Source organism: Stegastes partitus, unplaced genomic scaffold (assembly GCF_000690725.1).
Source record: "Stegastes partitus isolate 25-593 unplaced genomic scaffold, Stegastes_partitus-1.0.2 Scaffold55, whole genome shotgun sequence".
NCBI classification, from domain to species: domain Eukaryota; kingdom Metazoa; phylum Chordata; class Actinopteri; family Pomacentridae; genus Stegastes; species Stegastes partitus.
The window spans coordinates 916,223-938,365 of record NW_007577786.1 but is presented as its reverse complement, the minus strand read 5'-3'; the positions used below and the strand labels follow the sequence as shown (position 1 = coordinate 938,365).

General features: G+C 39.6%; 1 protein-coding gene across 3 annotated transcripts in view; it reads left to right on the top strand.

Annotated features, from left to right (window-relative positions):
- Nucleotides 1-22,143, top strand: part of LOC103352886 (vertebrate ancient opsin-like) — a 32,602-nt gene that overhangs the window by 1,462 nt on the left and 8,997 nt on the right. For 2 of the 3 annotated variants that reach the window (XM_008275592.1, XM_008275591.1), the window contains 2 exons: nucleotides 13,562-13,887; nucleotides 21,876-22,133. In XM_008275592.1, the coding sequence (XP_008273814.1) occupies nucleotides 13,562-13,887; nucleotides 21,876-22,133 (584 nt within the window). The remainder of the gene's footprint in view (nucleotides 1-13,561; nucleotides 13,888-21,875; nucleotides 22,134-22,143) is intronic. The other variant, XM_008275593.1, reaches the window with a different exon arrangement.

Sequence of the window (22,143 nt, the reverse complement as noted above, 5' to 3'; positions counted from 1 at the left end):
TTTACAGTTGAGAAATCTACTTATCAGTGCCCTGTGGTGGACAAACTGTGTAATGGTCACACTGCTTCTAAATACCACCAAACCTATAGTTGACATTTCTGTACTGCCTTTTCCTACTTATCAGCCGACGCCCATATATCTCAGGAACATCGGAGGCTGTATTGTTCTAGCTCTACTCCTCACTCTGACCTTCTCTCTCTCTCCACAGAACAGGGATTGCTGTCAGACTTGTGTATTACTACATCACAGTGTTTATGACCTCTCCCAGACCCCTAAAAAAAAAAAACATCATGAGATTGTTTTTTTTGCCTTGAATAGCTGAGCGAGGTGTCCAAATTAACCCTTTTGTGCAAGGAACGAATCAAACATGGAGACGAGAATACAGGTTTAATATTTTAATAAATGCTGGACTGAATTTTACTGTTCGTCACGGAGAAAAAAGAAAAACTTCCATTATGTTGTCAAGTTAGTGCTTTCTGCACGTCTCTCAGCTGGATGTGGTCTGCTTAGAGCAACAAATCGAATTCTATGACTTTACTAATGCTTTAATCACGTAACCTTTGACCTCTATATGAGATAAGAAGAAATTGATCATCGATTGTTGTGGATGTGTTTCCTGTTTTCCTGTATATACTCATCTTATCCCTAAAAAAAAAAAGAAATAAATGAGCGTTAAAACCAGATAGAGTCAGTGGAGCTGTCTAGTTGTCTGTTACATGTGCAGAGATGTCATGTCTTCATGTTAGGAGGTGAATATGCATACATTTAGCATGCCTAATCTGGGATTAAATTCCTCATTCAGAAAACAATTTTCTGGATGTTATTGGCTGCTGCTGTTTAGGCTTTTTCCAAATGTTATTCTCGGAGCCACAATACATTCCCTAAACTCTGTGAGTAAGGCTTGTTTTTCTCAATAAACCAATAAATCCCACTGAAAGACTTACACATTTATTCTATGGGCAAATAATGTTGCCAAAGCAAGAGTCTGCCAGATAATTACAAACTGTGATTGTGCTGAAAGCGTTCCAACAGTAGTTTATTATTGCGAATTCAATTCATGTGATTTAAATGAGTGACATTATTGCAGTTACTTTTTGTAATGTTGAGCTTCCTGTAGCCAGTCAAACTCTGTGCAACTTAGTTGTTCTCTCTGTTGTTAAAATAGCTTTCCCCATTCTGATTCAGGCCCATCCTCAGCCCATGTACAGTACCGGTCCCATTTTTGTTCTTGTTCTGGTTTTTAATGCTTCAGTGGGTTTCACGGTTCAGCGGTTTCATGGTTCGTACGCCATTTTTCTTGACAGTAAATCATTTGTCATGCCCATTCAGGCTGTGGTTGTAGGAATGTTCGTAGGCCAGTCCCATGCAATTTTAATTATATTCCGTCTTTTATTTTGTTTTATTATGATCTTCTTTATTTCCCTCTGCCCTCGCTAGTGACACACAACTATCTGTAGATTGTGTTATTTTCACTCCTCCCTTCTCCGTTTCCGCACCCTTTGACAACAATATCTTCTTTGTTTCGGTGTACTTTTTTCATACGTGCTTCTCTTTCTGTGTAATGCTACAAGAAAACAAATAGGGACTTCTGATGCAGAAGATTTTCCATTCTTAATAAACAAGCACTTCTGTATTTCTGACTATGTAAAATCAGCAGGGAGTTTTGACTTTGTTCTCCCCGGCACTTCTGCATGGTGCCATTGGTGCTCCGTTTTTGCATACACAAAACTTGACTCAGTGTGATACCGAATGCTGGAACTCATTGCATGTATTTATACAGCACTAGATACTTTCCAGATTGACATAAAGCTGGTTTATTTAAGTAGATAAAAGCCTTGCCCTATGTAAACCACTGCGACAAACATAAAGAGCAATCTCAGAAACTCTTCTTCTGCTTGTCATTCTAAGAAACCAAACACATCTGCATGGAAGTGATAAGAGATTTGCATATTGCGCACATTTTTCCACATGTAAACACTGAAGCAATCATGATTGACTATGGGTTTAAATTAATTAAGTAATCAAGTACAAATAAATTATTATTATTTCTCATTTTAAAATTAGACCGACATTAGAGAAAAAAAGGAAACTGCTTCCGTTCGTCTGTCTTTTCTTGACATATTTCACAAGTTGTCGTGCACAAATACAGACGCACAAACAGAAACAGTCTCAAGCATCATCTTCCACGACACATTACTCCAGTACATCCTTACTGGAACAAACTCGTAGCATGATGCACACTCACCTTGTCCAGTACGTTTAAATGTTAAAATTACATTACACGGCCAATTTAACACACGATCAAGCCTGAATGCATATGAAGACAGTAGAGGGCTCCGATTAAACTGTACACACCCATTTTAATGCCAGACTATGATCGCTCATGTCTTTTCTATACATACGGTCTATCCCTGCCACCATGCACACCCCCTGCTGTCTTTCCTCCAGATGAGATAACAGAAAGTCTGCTTCAACAGGTCACTGCTGGAGAGCAGACTCACACATGGTTGATAATGAGTTGGACTGCCCCAGGCGATTTTCAACCAAGGTTCTTAGAAAAACAAAGGATCACATTTATACAGTATGTTGCAAGCTTTTTTTTCTCCTTTTTTTTAGTGGTATTCAGTATATATAGTGTATCAGGTGAAAAAGCTATAAGGGGTTTTCAGTCATAAATACTTTGGTGTCATTTTTAGACTCAACTCTCAGTTAAAACAAGTTACGTAAGTTGTTGTAAAAGCAAATAAAACTGATTCACTTAAAAAAATCAAAAATGAAAAAAAGCCTGACATGTGACGCTGCTAAGACTCCATTCCATGATTATTTCACAAATGACATTCTGTTTCATAACCACTGATACAATAATAGAGGTTGCACAATCTGCAGACAAATAAACCCTCAAGTTTCTGGATAATAGACATGACTCCACTATACCCCCTACTCATGATTTCCTTTCCTGGGAACATCTTATTAAATTACACAATGGTTGTTGAATGCGTAAAACAATTAAAGCAGCCTTTAGCCACACAGGATGCATTTTTATTTTTTTTTTTAATTATTAAAAAAAATATATAAAAAACTTCCCAGTTCTGGAAAATACTTGCATTAAGCATAAAATACAGCACTTTTTATCTTTCCTTAGTATGTGATCTTAAAACTGGCCTAAAAAGCAACCACACCTGCTAACAGAAATATTTGTCGCACGCTCGCCCTTTCTGCTTTCATTTGCTTTTCATCAGTGCTTTTAGATTGTGTCCCTTCTGGCTTTACTTTTGTTATCTATAATGTAATTGGATTTCATGTGACACAACAACCTCTGCAGTGTCTCATATCATCAGTTTGCACATGTTTTACTTTGCATGCTGCTTGCTTTGTTGTCTTTTTTTTCTTCTTTTTTTTTTGGTCTACTTTTTCCTGTACAAGTTTTAAATGGTATTTGACTGTTGGTGCTACATCTGGTCAGAAATAAAAATCAGCAATTTGGTTAACACCGACACATTTACAGTGATTGTCGCTTTAAAAAAAAAAAAAAGACGAATCTGCAGGAAGTCTTGCAGAGAGCAATGAGGACATAAAAAGTCCTGCTGTCACTCTGACAACCTCCTTGTCATATCTAATCTTCTCTACAATCACCTTTTCTCTCTATTTACCTTTGGTTTTATAAATAAATCCAAATGCCAGAAACCAGCATGGTGCAGGATGACTCATACTTGTCACATTTCATTCACATCCTTCATTTTTCCTTTTTCATGAGATTTTTATCTACCAGTTGCCAACCAGATTCTGACTGCTGATATGGCCTCTGTAAATCTCTAAACCTCTGAGTGAGAACGGCTCTTTATTTGTATGGTTTTCCATGTAATGTCAGACTTGTTTCTAAGTCCCTGTATTTTGTAATTATTGTAATCAGATCAAATTTTAAGTTTGTGCGTTATTGTGGCTGACAAAACTGTAAACTACTTTAATTTTGTATTTAATTAGCAAATTAAGTTAGCTGTTGTCGTGAGCAGCTTTGCATGGGAAAGTCAGCGTGTAGCTCAAAGCACTGCTGTAGAGCCACTAGAGTATTAAAAGTAGGCTGGCTTTGCTTAGCTCACTGTCTCCACAGTCAAATTTGCTCCAACAACTGATCTCCTCATTCAAATCGCAACATTTAAAGCACTTGCTCGTCTCTTGGGAGTAGTTTTTCAAGTTTTATGCCTGCTTTTGTGCAACTATGAAAGCATGAGCAGGTTGTAAGGAAGCAGAATGACCCGGGATCCTTATAGTTGTATATACTAGTATGTTTATATAGAGTGTGGAAGCTACAGGGGAGCCAGGAGGAGCTTGGCTTTATTTAATAAGACATGAGCTCTGCTGAAAACATGACTTGTGGGGGGTCTGTAAAAGATTGACAATATGTTATTTTTGCCATGCATTGTTAAAATTAAGCTATTATTGATGTATGATTCATGCCTGAAGGCTTTTCATCACGTAGTCACTTTAATTAAGATACCGGCATGCGTGCTGTTCTAGCCATCACCATCAAACTGTGGCAGCGCAGTATCAAACTTGTAACTAAAAAAAAATCTGACGTTCTTGATGCCAGCTGCTGCAAAACAAAATAGAAGGACAAACACAACCCTCTGTGGGGATGAAAGCAGGCAGCAGTAGCTACTTTTCATCTGTATATATACTTATTATTCGCATTGTTATTAGTTGGAATAATGATTAGTAAAAGCTTCACAAAGAGATTTATTATTACAGTTGTATCTGTTACAAAAAAAGTGAAAAGACTTCCCCAAAAGCCATGCCTTGTGTTTCCTGCACAAACATGTCAATTTGCAACCTTGCCTCCACAAAATGATGCCCTATACAAATACACTGCATTCTCATTTATCTAATGAATGAAATGTAATTTAGTTCTGAAACGATTGTATTTTCATTGCCTTTATGTCGTATTGAAAGCTTTGAAAGAGCCACAAAGTCCGTGAAAGGTAGGATGGAAGGATAAAGCACAGGCCAGCGACCAGATCATCACCAAGGAGACAGTGGTCTTTCCTTCCTTTATACAACCATTATTCATGAGTTTCCCTCATTTGCTTTGACTGGCTGTCTGGTTAGGTTTAGACACAAAAACTACCTTGTTAGGTTTAAAAAAAATAAAGTATTATAGTTTGGGTTCAAATATGACCCTTACAAAACATGTTGGAAGCTTCCACTCAATTTTCCCAGTTACTAGGATGACAAGTGCCACCACATCCAATGTACGATTGGCTGGCTATTCAATTCAATTCAAATAACTTTATTTATCCCCTAGGGGCAATTCAAAAGGAATTAGGAAGACTGAGGCTAACAAGGAGTAACAGTAATAAAGCAAATGGCAAAGATGTATTTGGGATACGGCACAACAAATGTAATCCAGCAGAAAACCATTTCCTCAGAATGCAATTGAGAATACAAATGGTTGTTGGGAGATGTAGTCAAAACTGACACAGTGTTCATAGCATACAAGGTTCAGCACACCAGATATTAGAACCACCTGTTGATCATGCTGTCAGAACAAGTTAGGATCTCTCAGAGCTTAGCCTCTAGACCTCCAGGGCTGCCCTGTGGTGTCTGCCCCCCAGATGCCAACAGCAAATCGGCCTTGCAAATGTTCAATCTTATTGAGATCTGGGAAGTTAGGAAGCCTTGGGCTCTTTGTCATGTCCCTCGAGCCGCTCCTGAGCAATTTTTGCAGTGCGGCTGGGTGCATTGGGCCTGCTGGAGAAGGTAGCTGATGTCAGGGAGTGTTGCTGCCATCGTAGATTTGCAGCAATGTTTAGGTCAAAGTAACATCCACATGAATGCCAGGACCCCCGCTTTCCCAGCAGAGCATTGCTTTGTAACGACATGATCAGAGTAATTCACTTTAACCGTCAGTGGTTTTAATATTGTGGCTTATCGGTGTAGGTCTGAAAGGCACACTTGCTTGCGTGACGAGTATTGCAAACTCTTCCAATTTGCACACATGTGTAAAAGGGCAGAGAGTACAGATATCATGTGCTTTTAAGCGTCTAAATCCCAAAAGTTGCAGAGTCTTAACAATAACAGGTAACATCAATAAAGTTGAGGTGAGAACAACAAATAGATTGGTTTCTTGTCTCTCTCTAAATTGGGTTTCTGCTGGCTTCACTTAGCAAGACCGAGAGTGACACTAACAGACAGACAAACAGCATCTGTTTGTGAGGGTTGGCAGCACATCCATTATGTTTTATCAGAAGGTGATGTTGAAGGTTGGCCAGAGAAGAACATCTGATCACAAACATGTCAGTTGTTTTTCTTACAAACAACCACGTCCCGTCATTGACAGCCATTTAAGGAAAACTGTGACACATGGGAATAAAAAAAAAGAAAAAAAAAAAAAAGAAAGTGTTGATCGGTGGAAGTATACACGTTGCTTCTGATTACAAGACAGATGGCTTCACGGTAAACAAACTGACTGGAGGAACATGTTCAGAATTGGACATTCTGGCTCATTAAAGAGATTAATGCACAATGTAATGTTAGAGGTTGATGAAATATAGAAATTAAAAACCTTTTCCTTAGTTGTATTTGTCACAATAATTAAGGGATTGAAGTGCTTCATATAGTTGTGATTTTAAGGTAGTAGCTCTTAAAGGAAGAGAACAATCAGAAATACTTTTAGCTGTGCAATGTGTCCAAAAACAAAAAAAAACATCTCTTCTGGTTAAGAGCATAATCAGGATTTTCATTATTCATATTTTTTCCACAGGTTCATATATGGCTCCCTAATCAAATCCATATTAATGTCTAATTACATTCACACAAACTAAACTAATGATTAGTGCTGCATGACAGGGTTGATAATTATCACAGCTGTTCAATATAACAAGCATAGTAGCTCATTTCCAGCTGGGAAATAGGGTGCCAAAGTAAGCTTTGGTACTACATGCACATCGACATATTGGAAATCCTATCATATTTAATTACTTTTAGTGAGACCACTACACTTAGAGGAGTAGAAAAATAGAAACTGGGTGGAAGCAGGCAATTTTGTGTTGCTATATTTTGAGTTTACAACATTTTTTTCCATTAGCATATATCTGATCTGTCCCTCAGGTTGTATTTTCAAGACAGTTTACTGAGTGTAAGTGTACTTCAAGTAGAGTCTTGCTTCAGCTTGGAACATCCAAGGTCTTTCCTGCAACTCGTCAGTTAGAGAGAATCAATGGCTACGTTATGCTCTTCTAGTATTCAAGGACAGTATGTTATGGGTTTACATTTACTTATTGAGGCAGGCCATGCAAACGTCTCCATCTGCCATTCAGAGAAGCCACTCCCTTAATTATGTTTAACTTTAAGCCTAAATACAATTACAATGGGTGAGTTATATTGAATTCACACCCTTTACAATTGTAATGAATATGGAAATTAACTATAGAGACAAAAAGCAGGCTGTAAACACATTTATTTCAGCTATGACCTTGGACATTTTGAGATAGGGGTCTATGGAGATTGACTCACTTTTAAGGCTAGCCTCAAGTGGCCATTCGAGGAACTGCAGTTTTTGGCACTTCAGCATTGGTTTAATTTTCCAGCCCTGGAGGTTGCTGCTTGCTCTAATTTTGAGAACCAAAAATTTTATTTGACAATACATTAAGATACTAATGCTCTTTTTTTAATCAGCTTTTTCTTCCCAGGATAGGGTTGGTGCAATTATAAATACATATATATATATTTTTTTACTGTCAACAAGTCCCAAGAAAAGCTCAGCGGTTAAGACATTAGGGATCAAAAGGTCGGGGGTTCACCAGGCGGACACTGTTGGGCCCTTGAGCACGGTCCTCTGCTGCAGAGGCGCTGTGGTGTGGCTGACCTTTTGCTCTGATCCCAGCTTCCTAACAAGCTGGGATATGCAAAGATTTTGTTGTACTCTGGACAATGGCAGTAAAGTTGAATCTTATCTCAAAATCATTGCTTATTTCTCAGTACTTTCTGACACCCATATCCTGTCTTTTGTAATCGTCCCCTAATCCATTGGTGCCTGCAAATATACAGTAAAAATACAATCAAAGCTACTCAAACAGTCACAAATAGAGTATTTGTGAAGGACTATGAACATGGATTAATACATTTTGTATATGAAGGGGTACTTGTATGCGCTATGAGATGACTTCTTGTTGTAAATATGCGCTATACAAACAAAATTGAATTGAATTGAATTGAATTGTAGCAGCACAATTTGATATGTAGGAGTGACTTCAGTCTACTCTGCAGAATGCACTGTGTTCTTTTTTGATTTATGATGCTATGATGGTGACTTTTTAATTTATCGGTGGGACCCAACAAGCCTGTTTTGCTTACAGTTTGAGACTGAACTATGAGTGAATGCTCCAATTTATTACACATCATATGGTATATGAGCCCCATAAATGCCTGTCAAAGCAATATGATTTTGTGAAGTGCTGTCCAGTTCCACATATAGGGTTTGTCATAAATGGTGAAGTGTGAGGGAAAAAAGCCCACATCAATGACTTGCAAATGTTCTCGTCATCCCAGCAGTTGTGCGATTACCAATTGGGTTGTGTAAAGAATAGCAAACTGTGCGCTGATAACAAAACATCAAGCTGACTTGGCTGCAGCCATAATATCTCCAAATTCGTTCTATTTTCAGGAGCTTCTGTTTTATTAAGTGCCATGTTGGATCTATCAGAGGGTAATTACAACTTGAAGGTTAAAATAGATGCTAATTATGAGTCAGGAGCTTGTAATTACAATGTCTCTGACGTGACATAAACACAGCGATGCTGGAGCTGGGTCTAGAGAGCCACTACCAGCTGTGTGACTAAAATAAACATCTTTGTCATCGCTTAAACACTAAATGGCTGAGAAGTTGTTTCAGCTTCTAAACACTAATAATATCTGAAATAAATATAATGGCAGTTTATCTAATTGAAGAGTATGATTTGAGTATGTTTTCAAACATTCCATTTGTTGTCTGCCTGGTTTCAGTGCGCTTTTATTCTCAGGAGAGCCAACGCTTCATGCCCTTTAACTCCTCATTCCTTAAATGCCACGTGGTAATATGGGTTCTTTTGAACTATGGGGTTCTGCAAGATTATTACGTTTTGTGTCTACAAAGAAGGGCTACAACTGAAGAGTATTTTCATTGTCATTTAATCAGTTGATTATTTTGTTTATCAATCGATTAGTTGTTTGCTCTGTAAAATGTCAAAAAATGGTGGGAAATATCGATCAGTGCTTACCAAAGCATTAGATGACATCCACAAATGTATTTTTAATTGCACTGTCATAGATTTAGTGGTTAATCTTTAATTGATTAGTTGACAACTAATCAATTAATTGATCAGTTGTTGCAGCTCTAGTACAGCTTCCTGTTTTTACTAGGATCTAATAGCACGTGTTGGTGCCATCATGTTTCTGGTAAACAGAAGAAAGAGAAGAATTGCAGCAGTTGATGTTTCACAGGATTGGATTCAAAAACTATGAGGCAGGTGCATGGCCGGGACTCTTTCAGGGAGCTCTGATGTTCAATGAAATGTATGGTAACTGCATTAAACGATTGATTTGATCTGTTCTGACTCATTTATAATAAAGAGTCACTACATAGACTCAATAAACATTTAGAAAAAAACTGGTGCTAGGAGCCGTGTTGACTGCTGCTGCATGTGTGCGCTCAGCGGAAACCAGCGACATGCTGTAGTGGGGATCATAGATAAAGAAGGAATTGGGTTAGATGAAACATACTGGCCCTCTGAAGCAAAACAGACCAACATAAGAAGATACAAACACTGATACTACTGAGCAGAATGTAATATTACAGGACAGCAACCACCGTTACTTTGAAGAAAAATACATAGGTTTCAACTGTTGTTGGTATCAGGACACGTTAACAGCCTATGGAACTAAGGCATAGGCCATCAGAGCATAATAGATTTTACTAAATAATTTAAGATCAATAAATTTTCTTTCTTTTTTTTTTCACTGACATAGGAGGTGTGTCAGAAAAGCTTCAGGACTGGTTTCACAAAAGACATAGTTCAAATCCAAAACTACAAGTTTCCCCTTCCAAGTAATCCCCCTGGAGTCTAACACATTTCCCCAGCCTTCTCTGCCACGCCGCCATGCACTCCTGGAAGGATTCTTCCAGGATCCTCTGCAGCTCTGTTGTCACAGCTGTCTTGATGTCGTCCACATCTTCAAAACGGGTCCCCTTGATGACCCCCTTGAGCTTGGGGAAAAGGAAAAAAATCCCACAGAGCCAGGTGGGGTGAGGAGGGAGGCTGCTCCAGCATGGCGATGTTCTTCTCAGCCAGGAACTGTTGGATGCTTAGGGCATTGTGAGCAGGCGCGTTGTCATGGTGAAGCAGCCACAACTTGTCCTGCCATAACTCTGGCCTCTTCTCGCACATTGAACGAATCAAATGCCGCAGGATCTCTTTGTAGACGCTCTGGTTGATCGTCTGGAGGGAAAAACTGGTAGTTTGTAGTTTGGGTTTAAAATATATCTTTTGTGACACCAGTCCTGGAACTTTTCTGACACACCTCGTAGTGTCACAGTGCAAGATGAGCACATGTGCAAGTAATAAAATCAATGATGGCTGACATCTGTTCAGCTGCATAAGTTCCCAGATGCCGGCTCACTGTCACACTATTGTGACTTATTAGGACCCTGAAATTGAGTCATCCAAGGGTACCTCATAAAATCCAGTCCAATAACCCAATTAAAACACAGAAATGTATAAATGTGTGCATAATGACACGTTTATCTTAATAAAAATGTCCTGACAGGTCGGATGGAGCTCAGAATTCATCTAGAGACGCTTTAATCCAAATGATTCCACTGTATTAACAGTGTGTGGAACAGCTGACCTGTCAGACGTGTAGAGGAACATGGAACATAAATTACCATCAGACCTCGTGTTAATTAAGGTACTGCTGCTGCACCACGTGCGAAAAAGTGCACATCAGTCTCAATTTAAAGAAGCACTTACTGCAGGTATTTATTACAATTAAAGGAGAGAATCTGACACACAGGCAGCTGTTGGCAGCAAACAGGACTTCGGCAGGTGCGGTAATGTTTTTGCAAAATCCTGCACTAAAATCCTCCTTAACAAAGGTAAACAGTGTGAACTTATGTACCACGAAGCTGCCCGAGAAAATGCTGAGATAAATACATTCACCAGTCACAACCTCAATCCTCTCAGGGATACTCGATCAACAACTTGAGAACAGTTTGATCCACCATTCATGCATGTTTAATGTTGCCTTCACTAAGCTTGAATTCTTCAATGCAACAGAAAGAAAGTGTTTTTAAAAAAATCATGAAAGGAAGGACAACCAGCTTCTGGCAAAATTTCACTAGTAAAGCCTGTATTAACAGAGCTCTAGTTTCAGTATGCAGCTGGGTTGTGCGATGAGAACGTTATCACAGCTTCAGCTTTCTAGGATCAGCAGCAGTTTTACCACCAAGATCTGCATATGTGTTGTCTATACCATGAAAACGTCTTCGGGCTGTTTTACGGGTCGACGCGCAAGAAATAATGAACTCTCTGATGGGTTGCACTGGTGATTAAGGTTTTCATACGTATATACGGTGTTTTATCTTGACAATCGAGGCCAGTGGAAAGCTGACATTAATCTTTAAATGACCCGATTCTGATGGATTCCTGGATTTTTCCCTCAAGTCACGACACTGAGCAATGGACTCATGAAGAATGGGGGAAAGGTCTTGCATACAGGATCAGTATACAGTCTTACCCCCAGGTCGCTTGTCTCTTGTGATACTGTCTCTTTGTAGTTTTCTGAGAATGCGAACTGCTGCTTCAAGTCAGAAAGAATCAAACAGAATCAATGACTAGAGATAAAGTATAGAGTTTATTGGTGTAGACGTTGCCAAGGTTAAAAAACAGTTTGTGTTTTTTCTTTTTTCCTCCCTCCTACTCCTAACTCTGTTCTATAATTGTTAATTTGCACCATTGGACATCAGAGTAGCATGGCAGCAACATAGAAAAAATGTTTTCCACTTGCTTGTCTTACAACTCTATTTAATGGTTCAGATCCATTTCAGATGTACTCAAAGAACAAGACATAAGTATTTTTTTTCCTGAACATATGTGGGATGAATGTGTACAAATGCATGCATGTCATCAAAAATAAAACTCCTGCTGTTTCTTTTAACTTGCAGCAGCAAGAAAAAGGGAAATTACCTATCATAGAATAAAGAGTTTGACAAGAATGTTGCAGCAAATTAGTGCTTATATTTGGCAATGATGAATCCAATTTAATTAATTACTCAGTGAGCAATTATCAGGTGAAGCGGCAATAAATTCTTGCCTCAAAGACAGGCTTTAAATGAAGGAATCAGCAGAGGGTTGATGGAGCTTGTTTGTTTAGTCACCCGATGTGGTAATCCGTCAACATCTAAATCCTGATTGACTACAGGGTTTACTTTAGATCAGACTCACTGAGACACTTTAAATGAGACTCATTGTCACAGACCTCTAACTGTGAGTGAAGCAAAACCATTGGGTAGAAAGCTGAGTGACTGATGGAATTTGGCTAATTCCTTGACAATTCATGTGGCAAAAGTTTTTAGTCAAAGTATTTCTTTTTAGTATCTTTTGGATACACAAAATTTTGGGACGACATGCTTCCTAGACGGTAAATGTTGTTAACTTTGGTGATCCCATGAGTTTCCTCTGGTGCCATGAGGTTGAACGCTGGTTAAGATTGAAATAGTCTGACTTACCAAATGTACACTATTAGCCTGCTATTGGTCACACAGTTCATGTGGCTTTCTCTTACCCTTCTGCTACCTGCTTATTTCCATTTTCAGTATTCCTTTGATGAAGAGATACGACAACGATCTCTGGGCTAGCAAAACACCAAAGTAAAAATTTTGAGTTTTGCTGGCAGCAATGCTCGTACTTCGCATTAAAAAAGCCATTTTAATGACTGTTCGTCTTCCTGCATCCAAAAAGATTCCCTGATCACTATTTTGAATGGACACCATGACCTCCTCTGATTGGTTTAAAGAAATAAATACAAGCTGGGGCATTGTTTCAACTCAGAATTACAATGAGGTGCAGCCAGACCGTTTTGAGCTGCAGAATGGTCCGGCTATTCAAGCCTAAGATTGAAATATATTGGTTCAAACGTGCATACTGTATCTATCACATGAATTATGATCACTTTTAAGCTCCCCTTGACTTTCCCTCAGGTCCAAAATGATCACTCATTATTTATGACTATATACCTGCACAACCGACAACATATAAGCAAGAGTGTGGCATCAGTTAGCTGCTGGTTTCACTGTACTCAGAAATGTATTCCAATCTGCATATTAAACTTTAAAAATGTAACAAACAGAGCTGTCCTACAATATTTAAAATATTGTCTTCATTATTGTTTTATGTTAGTTTGCCCTTTTGTTAGTAGAGCGCTGTTGTAATCCGTTTTGCTCTATGTTACATGCTCAGCGTCCTGGTGAGCCAGATGACTCACAGCTGCCTGCATTCACTGCATCACAACTCCGTCTCTCTGTCCTTCCCAGGTATCGTGTCGCTGATCTCTCTGGTGATCCTCTCCTACGACCGCTACAGCACTCTGACTGTATACAACAAGCGTGGGCCCGACTACCGCAAGCCCCTTCTGGCCGTGGGGGGCTCTTGGCTGTACTCCTTGTTCTGGACAGTGCCTCCCCTACTGGGCTGGAGCAGCTATGGCATAGAGGGGGCAGGAACAAGCTGCTCCGTCTCCTGGACGGTTAACACTGCCCAGTCACATGCCTACATCATTTGCCTCTTCACTTTCTGCCTGGGTCTACCCGTCTTGGTGATGATCTACTGCTACACCCGACTGCTTTGGGCAGTCAAACAGGTAAAGTCGCTCTAAGTTCTTGTGTAACATTCATGCTGCTTTGCTTTCAGATGTTCAAGGCAAATCCCTGAAATCCTCCACCTAAAATCTACCTTTTAAGCACCAAACACTGTTGGCTTTAAAAGTGGCCAAAAAAAAAAAACAGAGTTTCCTTTTCACAAAGAACAGCAGATGGACGGCTTGAAAACAACTGAATTGCGTCCAATTTTTAAGGTAAAAACAAACTTTGAAACTTTTCAAGCCAACAATATAGCAAAACCCACGCTCAGTTGGCACCGATATAAAAGCCCCAATGCACTAACCATTGATATCACTGAATATAAGCGACTAGTGGAATGGCAGCCTCATGCAGTCAAAAAGCTCTGCTTCTGTTCATAGAACAGAATTATGAAACAAAGCTTCAATATATTTCACCCTCTGTGGGCAGTTTTTGATCCTGTCACATTTGTATTCAGTGTGGGCTCATTTTTATTTGCATTTTAAAGTCTTGCAACTCTATGAAAACAGCAAAACCATTCCTGGAAGTAGAGAAAACTTAAAAAACAAAACAAAACAAAGAAAAGTCTTTTGTGCAGCATGACAAAATCAAAATGTCCTAAATCAGGGGTCTCAAACTCGCAGCCCGTGGGCCAATTGAATCCTGAGGGATGATATTTTGTGGCCCCCTACTTGACATCAAAGTTTAATGTTAGTGTGGCCTGCACGTTGTTTCCCACGCATCTACGCCAGTCATTGCCCTGGGCTGTTTCTTTTTTCTTTTTTTTTCACTTGTGGGCTACCATAGTTCAGGCTTGTGACAGCAACAGGAATTAGCAGCGTTAGTCACTTGAAACATGATTCAGGACTGTCACCGAGTGGAGAGAAAATATATCCTGTCACCCAGTGCAAATGCCTTTTTTTTTTCTTTTCTTTTTTCTATCTGTGTGAAAAGCTCTTCTCCACCATGAACTTTAAAAAGTCAAAGTACAAGTCCAAACTTACTGATGAGCATCTTCAAGCCATACTGAGGGTCTCAACTGCTTTCTCCCTCAAACCAAATGTGGCTCAGCTGCGTAAGAGGAAGTGCTGCCAGGTCTCTGGCAGCAAGGAGTCGGAGTAGGTTTCATGTTCAGAATTGTTATTATTAAAGATTGAGAAGATTGGATCAGTTGTACTTTTTTTTTTTTTTAGAATACTTGAAACCCTTTTTTTTTTGAATGCTTGAAACCCTTTTTTGTGGAATACGTGATGCGGCCCAGTCTCACCCAGACTCTATCTCCAGAGCCACCAGGCAAGCTGAGTTTGAGACCCCTGTCCTAAATCATACCAAAAGAAAAACAAGAGCCGAATTCTTTTACAAATGATAAAAAATAAATAAATAAAAAAGAGCCCAAATTTATTGTCAATATTGCCGGGAAAAAAGTATTTTACTATGTAGATTTTTAATTTGTTTCCATCCTTGTCGCCCATTTGCTCTGTGTACACACAGCCTGCAGTTCAGCCCAAAAAGTAGCTGTATTTGTCAGGTGACCGTATACTTTTGTCGTATTTTTAAATGAGACATTTAGAATAAAATTATTTTTTAAGAAATATGATTTTAATTTTAGAGTTGGTTACAGATGAAAAGTTCAATGGGCCGTCACCAGAGGATTAACAAAGCTGCTCTAGAAAGGAAAGCTTATGACACAGACTCTGCACACCAAAGAACATATCTCTATGTGAGGACAGTTGAAGTATCACTTTGTGCAGAGCTTCGTGTGTCTTGGTTTGAGTACTGGTCGTACATAAGGGCTCTCACTTCTGTCAAGCCCCTATCGTACTAAGTGTTTGCCAAGAAAATAGCATTTTGAGCAACACTTTGGGTATCAGGAGTTAGTGATGTCATTTAAATATTAATCCACTGCACTTCCAGAGTCAGAAACCTTTGGAAACCTGCGCTTTGGAAATCTACAGCAGCAACACAACTTAGAACTACTTCTTTGTTATAAAAGCTAGAACTTAAAACTGAAGAATGTAGTTCTATTCACAGTAAAAGCACAGCTGATATTTTGCAGAAATATGCACCCTTTCCTCTACACAGATACAGGTTTAATTTCATACCTGTTTTTGTAGTGGGACATGCCAGTTGAAATGCCAGCGTTTACCTGTGGAGCAGATGTTGTTGTTTGGCACCAGAAATCTTGAAAATGGATGGAAGGTCTTTGGGCGAAAGTTGGTGGGAAAACAGTGGCTTTTATTAACCAACTGTTAATGAAAGAAAAGAAAAAATAAACCCCAGGAAATTCAAGCTAACACTAGCCAAAACTGTGGCCTCATGGTGAGCTGCCTCCTTCTGCCTCACCTGGTTGGACCCTACCACCTGTGCTAGTAAAGGAGGGGTGAGGAAAACATAAAATAACCCAAAATGTAAGTAAACACCCAAGATGTCACCTGGTTTCTGCTGAAATACGCCTAAAATATAGACACTTAAGCATATCCACATGTTTAACAGAATGTCAGTGATTACAGAAATCCCTCTTCTGTCTTTACCCGCTCCTTCTATGCCCCCAAACCTCACTACTTCCTAGACAACACAGACAGAACCAAAGAAGAAAAACAGGCAAAACTACCACAAAACACCAAACCTCCAGCCAAGTCAACCAAACAACTAACACATGATTCCAAATTGCTAAAATACACAACCAGAGTTGATATTCTGCTCAATCAGAAGGGGGAACTTTCCCACAACACAGTCATGTTTAAAATCCTGGGATGCTCCACATCCATCTCAGACATCTGTCAGTGACGGAAGCTGACAGATGACATGATGCGATGATGTGACATCAATGGAAATTTGCTGCTACAGCTACAATGAAGTTTGATTGAAGAATTTTTCTGGCTAAATACATCAACAGTGAATGTCAGATTTGGTTGACAGTCCATACATCAAGCAGATATCCATCACAGAGGAGTTAAAGCTATGGTTTCTCCACTCAGCTAATAGATTGGAATACAGATGTCTCCACCACAGTCCTGTTCGTAAACGCACACGAAGGTTTAGGAACGTGATGGTGAATAACATTTAATAAGTTTATTAAAAGCATAGAAAACAACCCCACGTGGGATTGTGCAAAATAAGTTTTCTTTGGTGAGACAGAATAAGGGCATGTTGTTTTTAATGCTCCAATAAATCTTCAAAGCTGATTCATGATGCAAAACAGCACGACACATGAAAAGAGTAGTGCTAGGACCCTGCAGATGCTGCTGTTCCTGAAGTTCATACTTTGCAATTCGTGGAAATGCTGCAAAAAAGGTTGCTGCTTTTATCAGCTGCAGATAAAGGAAGCAGAGAGACCGCATGATGAAAACTAAAGCGTGAAATGTCTTTGAAATTCATGAAATGTAAGCAGCGGTATTTGTTACCTTCACAGTAACCAAGGGGTTGCAGCAAACTCAGCAAAATGATTTTATCTTAAACAGTTGTAAATTGGATCGGGCTCCGAGGACAGGAAGAGATCCCTGAACTTTCGGTGTCTTTTCAGCACCCACTGTCATGCACATTTAAAGCATGCTTGGCGGTGACGGGTGGATTAGGTCTTATTGAGTTTTAGGGAATGACTTTACTTATCTTAAGTAAGTGAAAGCCATTGCACTCCCAGCGATTTAGATTGTTTATTCCTGAGAGCAGAGGAGGGTAGCAGGGTGAGGGATTATCACAGCATTATGCCTCAGACAAAGCCTAAGCCACTCAGCCACCTTTTCTTTTTTTTTTCTTTCTTTTTTTTTTTTTTTAGTTCTTTTAATCCAGTGTTTTTAAAGCATTTACGACCTCAGATTGAACCCACAGTATGAAAAAGCAGCTGCTGCAATGGGACTTCCAGCTATAATTACCGCTGACGCTGGACAACTTCAGTTTAATTATCTTTGGTCAGTTTCACTTCAGTCCTTACAGATTTGTAAGCCACTTAGCACAAGACCTCTCCCCATGTACATTTTCAGAGGATACTTTAATATTGTACAGTTTGCATTGTAGTTTTGTCATCTATTAAAGCAGCATGTTGATGATCATAACGAGACATATGAGCAGGCTGTCCAAGAATAAAGTGGAAAATGTGCGCACAAAGAGAATCAAGCTCATGTAAATTCACGGCCTACTCCTGGATGTTCGTGCCTCTCCACAATGCCAAGATGCTTAAAATTCAGCGCTGCACGTTCCTCATTTAAAACTTCCAGGAGCATTTTCAAGGTTTAATGACGAAAAGCTAAAGCTAAATCTGCACAATTACTCTTATCAGGCAAAAGGAATGAGCTGAAGGGCATTGATAGGGAGAAATGGATGAGCATCTTAGGCAAACAACACAGTCACACGCTGAGGGCAATTTGTAGACGATGAAATAATGAGCTGACTTAGAAATGATTTCATTTTCTGATCGCAAGAGAAAGGAACAGTTGGCAGGGTGCAGGGTAACGAATGTCACAAATATGTCAAATTCTCTGTAATGTGACCAGGCTCAGACAGTCCATGAAAAAATGCAATGTATTACCTGTATAGCAGCCATCACATACTGGTCATTCCTGTTGAAATATGTTTTTATGTCCATAAGTAGCTGTTTTTACTTGTCACTGCTTAGAGCATGCAGTTTGTTAGAGAGGTCAGTTTGAGTCATACAAGTGTACAAGTTTTCCAGCAGCAACATCCATCCATCCATTATCTATACACCACTTAACCCTCACTAGGGTCGCAGGGGTTGGAGTCTAACTGACTTAGGACACCCTGAACAGGTCTCTAGTCTATCACACCCACACTCAATTTAGAATCACCAATTAAACTCAACATGTTTTTGGACTATGTGGAAGGAAGCTGGAGAACCCAGAGAGAACCCACACTGCACGAGGAGAACATGCAAACTCCACACAGAAAGATCCTGGGCTTCTTGCTGCGGGGCAATGGTGCTAACGAAGGCCAACAGCAACATAAAAAAGCTAAAATAAAAGGCTTACAATTAATATAAGATAAACAAGATCAAGTCAATCTAATATAACAAGAGAGAGAGAGCATGTGGGTATCTTAGCTAGAAGGACTGCACTCTTCCAGACAGAGATCTCAGATGTTGTTTCTGGGATCTGCTGAAGCCACTCACAGCTCCGAGCTTTAACCCCATTCAGGACTTTTGGGGCCTTTTGGACCCCACGCACTTTGGTTTAGGTGACGGGCATTGTGGTATTGTTTTTTTTTGTTTTTTTTTTAAATATAAAAAGAGACATTTGTCATGTATTCGGAACCAAAAATATGAAAATGTATTTAACATAGTATAAAAGTCTGTAATGAACACCAACAAATATTTTGCACATATTCTTTCTTGGGGACCAATGGACCTCAAAAGACCTTCTACACATGGCAACATGAAAGTCCTGAAAAGGGTAAATCACCTCTGGCACCACTGTTTCCTTCATTTTCCACATCTTTTCTGGCTCCTCTCTCATCCCTTGGTATGCTTTGAGCTTCTTGTGTTCCTTCTCTTTGATGTTGCTGTCACTTGGGAGTGCTACATCTATCACTGCTCGATCATCGCTGCCACTCTTGGAGGTGTCCTTCATCTTGATCCTTGGACTTCCAGAACATAGCCGGTGCAGATGCCAGCTCCATGTACGCTGTGCTCATCTGCATCCTACAGCCTGCTGTTATGGGCTGTGCTGTCTCAGGTGCAGCTTTGCACAGCCTACACACATCTGGTGTGGAAGACGTTGGCCTCTATTGATCTTGCTCAGCACCTGTTGTTCTGCTGCCAGGATTAGTTCCTCCATGCTGTCTTTCAGACCTGCTTTTTCCACCCGCTGGTATGTTTTCTGGATATCAGCCACTTCTCCTATCCATCGGTGGTACATGTAATGCAGGGTACATACATACACATAGATGTATATAGAGAGAGGGAGAGGAGAAAAGATGTGACTTGCTTTGACAACTTGACCCAATGGCAAAATGGTGTCATTTGAGAATTTTCTTTAGTGATTTACTGAGATTTTGACATCAGCCTAAGTGTCATCATTATATGTAAGGCTTTGATACGAGCAGCAGCTGCACGGATTCTGTTGGGAAAACAAATCCCCCTCAGTAAACATGCATAAACATTCTGCTTATTTAAGTCAACAATACCAGAAGCACACCACACACAGAGCGGGGTGCGGTGGTGGTGGGGGAGCTGCAGCAGCAAACAAAGTTTGCGTCTTATCATAATAATAGTGAAACTTGTATCAGTGGCTGCACATTTCATTATGATGAAAACTTACTTTTTTTTGTTTTTTGCTTTAAACTCTCTTTACAAAAAGGGAAATAGCAAAACTGTTGCAAAGAGACGCTTTCAAATCACAAACAAGGTCAGTTATTTCTCTTTTAAGTTTTCAATCTATCAAGTTTTATAGTTGCACAACTTTCCCAGGTGATGTGAATTAGTGTCATTTGGAGCCTGGTATTCATGTAATCTGTTCGTGGAACTGACACAGTGGACCATTTCTGTGGAAAGTGGTGCAGCAACAGGCTCCCTCACCTTCTCTCTGACTTTGTCGCTGAAGTTATCTCATCCATGAGCGGAGCTAAGCTCCTGCTGGCTCAGGGCCCAATTAAATCCCTGGAGGTTTTTAAAACTGAGGATTATTTGCATTATCCTAAGTGTCTGGGAGTCTCAAATAAATTTGTGGGAAAGTACTTTGCTCATGGGCTACGTGGAATATCTGAGGATCTGAGCTGGGAAAACTCCCCCACTTCACGTCATCTCCTCTTAATTCATCCTCATAAATGACCAGTGAAGGAAGGGCTAAGATTAAAGTCGACCCATCTGCATGTTAAGACATCCGAAGTGTGTTGTTGAGAGAATTTTAATTAGATTAAGATTTATTTACAGCTAGATGATTCAGATAAAAATTATGTATAAATCAAGAGACCGTTTGTGAAAGTAGATTTGTTGAATTTATTTACAGGAGAGTAAGTGGGTGTGAGGAGCGCTTTTAAAGTGTGATACCTCACAGTGCATGTTCACTGCATGGAAATTAGCTTTAATGATTCGATAATTTGTCATGGAGCGTGCACCACTAAAGTACAATATCACCAGCAGCTAATGCACTGTTACTTAATCCTTGGCCGGATCTTTGAGAAGGCCAGTTCTAATAGGTTTTCTGTTGTAGGTTGTAAAGCGCTCAGAAATAAAGCTTGTGTTGCATTAATTCAATGTGACACACGTAAAACCTGGGGTCAAGTACAATCCCTTGCACTCGCACTGGTTGTTTTGGGTCTTTGTGTGTGGTGGAATTGATGGGAACTTGGTGGTTAAACAGAAGGGGTCAGATGAATCCCAGTAGTGTCCCAAAAACATTTTTTTTCTGGTTTGTTCAGAAAGGAGTTTAACCACAAGCTGTCAGCATCTTACACCACTTGATGTGGGAAGAGGTATCACCTATGTATCATTTTATAATATATACTGTACATTATTAATTCAATACGCTGTGTGTCATGTGATTAATTTTGTATGCTGTATATTTTTACATTATACATTTAAATCAGTTGCATTTTAAAGCAAAAGTAAAATCTCACTTCTCTCATCCTCAGCCTGTGGAAGTGGATATATTGTAATGTGGGTTAGAAAAATTCAACTACACTAATAGGAGCAAGTAATTTAGTGTGCAGGTAATTATGTTTTTCTAAATTATATAAGAGATTTTCTTGATTCTTTTTTCATCTGGACAGGCAGTGCTCTTTAATTGTACACAAACATTTTAATTGATTTTAGAAAAGTGGTTTACAGCACTCAAGTCATTTTCTAGTTAATCACTTTTGCTATTTTTGCACTTAATTGGTAGCTAATAGTGCCGTCTTTGTATCTGTAGCATTTAATAAGTTTCCTAAAATCTTTAAGACTCTGCAAGAAAACACCTAAACTGTCTGAAATGAGACAAAGGGGTTGTGCGAGTGTTTTCAAGAAAACAGAATCTTAATTATCAATAAACTAAGGTTGACAGCTTTTCTTTTTCTGTAACAGCCCTCTCCTGTCCATCATCTGCAGGTGGGTAAAATCCGAAAGACTGCAGCCCGAAGGAGAGAGTACCACATACTGTTCATGGTTCTGACCACAGCAGCCTGCTACCTGCTCTGCTGGATGCCTTACGGCGTCGTGGCCATGATGGCAACGTTCGGGCCGCCCAACATCATCAGCCCCGTGGCCAGCGTGGTTCCCTCACTGCTGGCCAAGAGCAGCACCGTCATCAACCCTCTCATCTACATACTCATGAATAAAAAGGTGAGTCAGC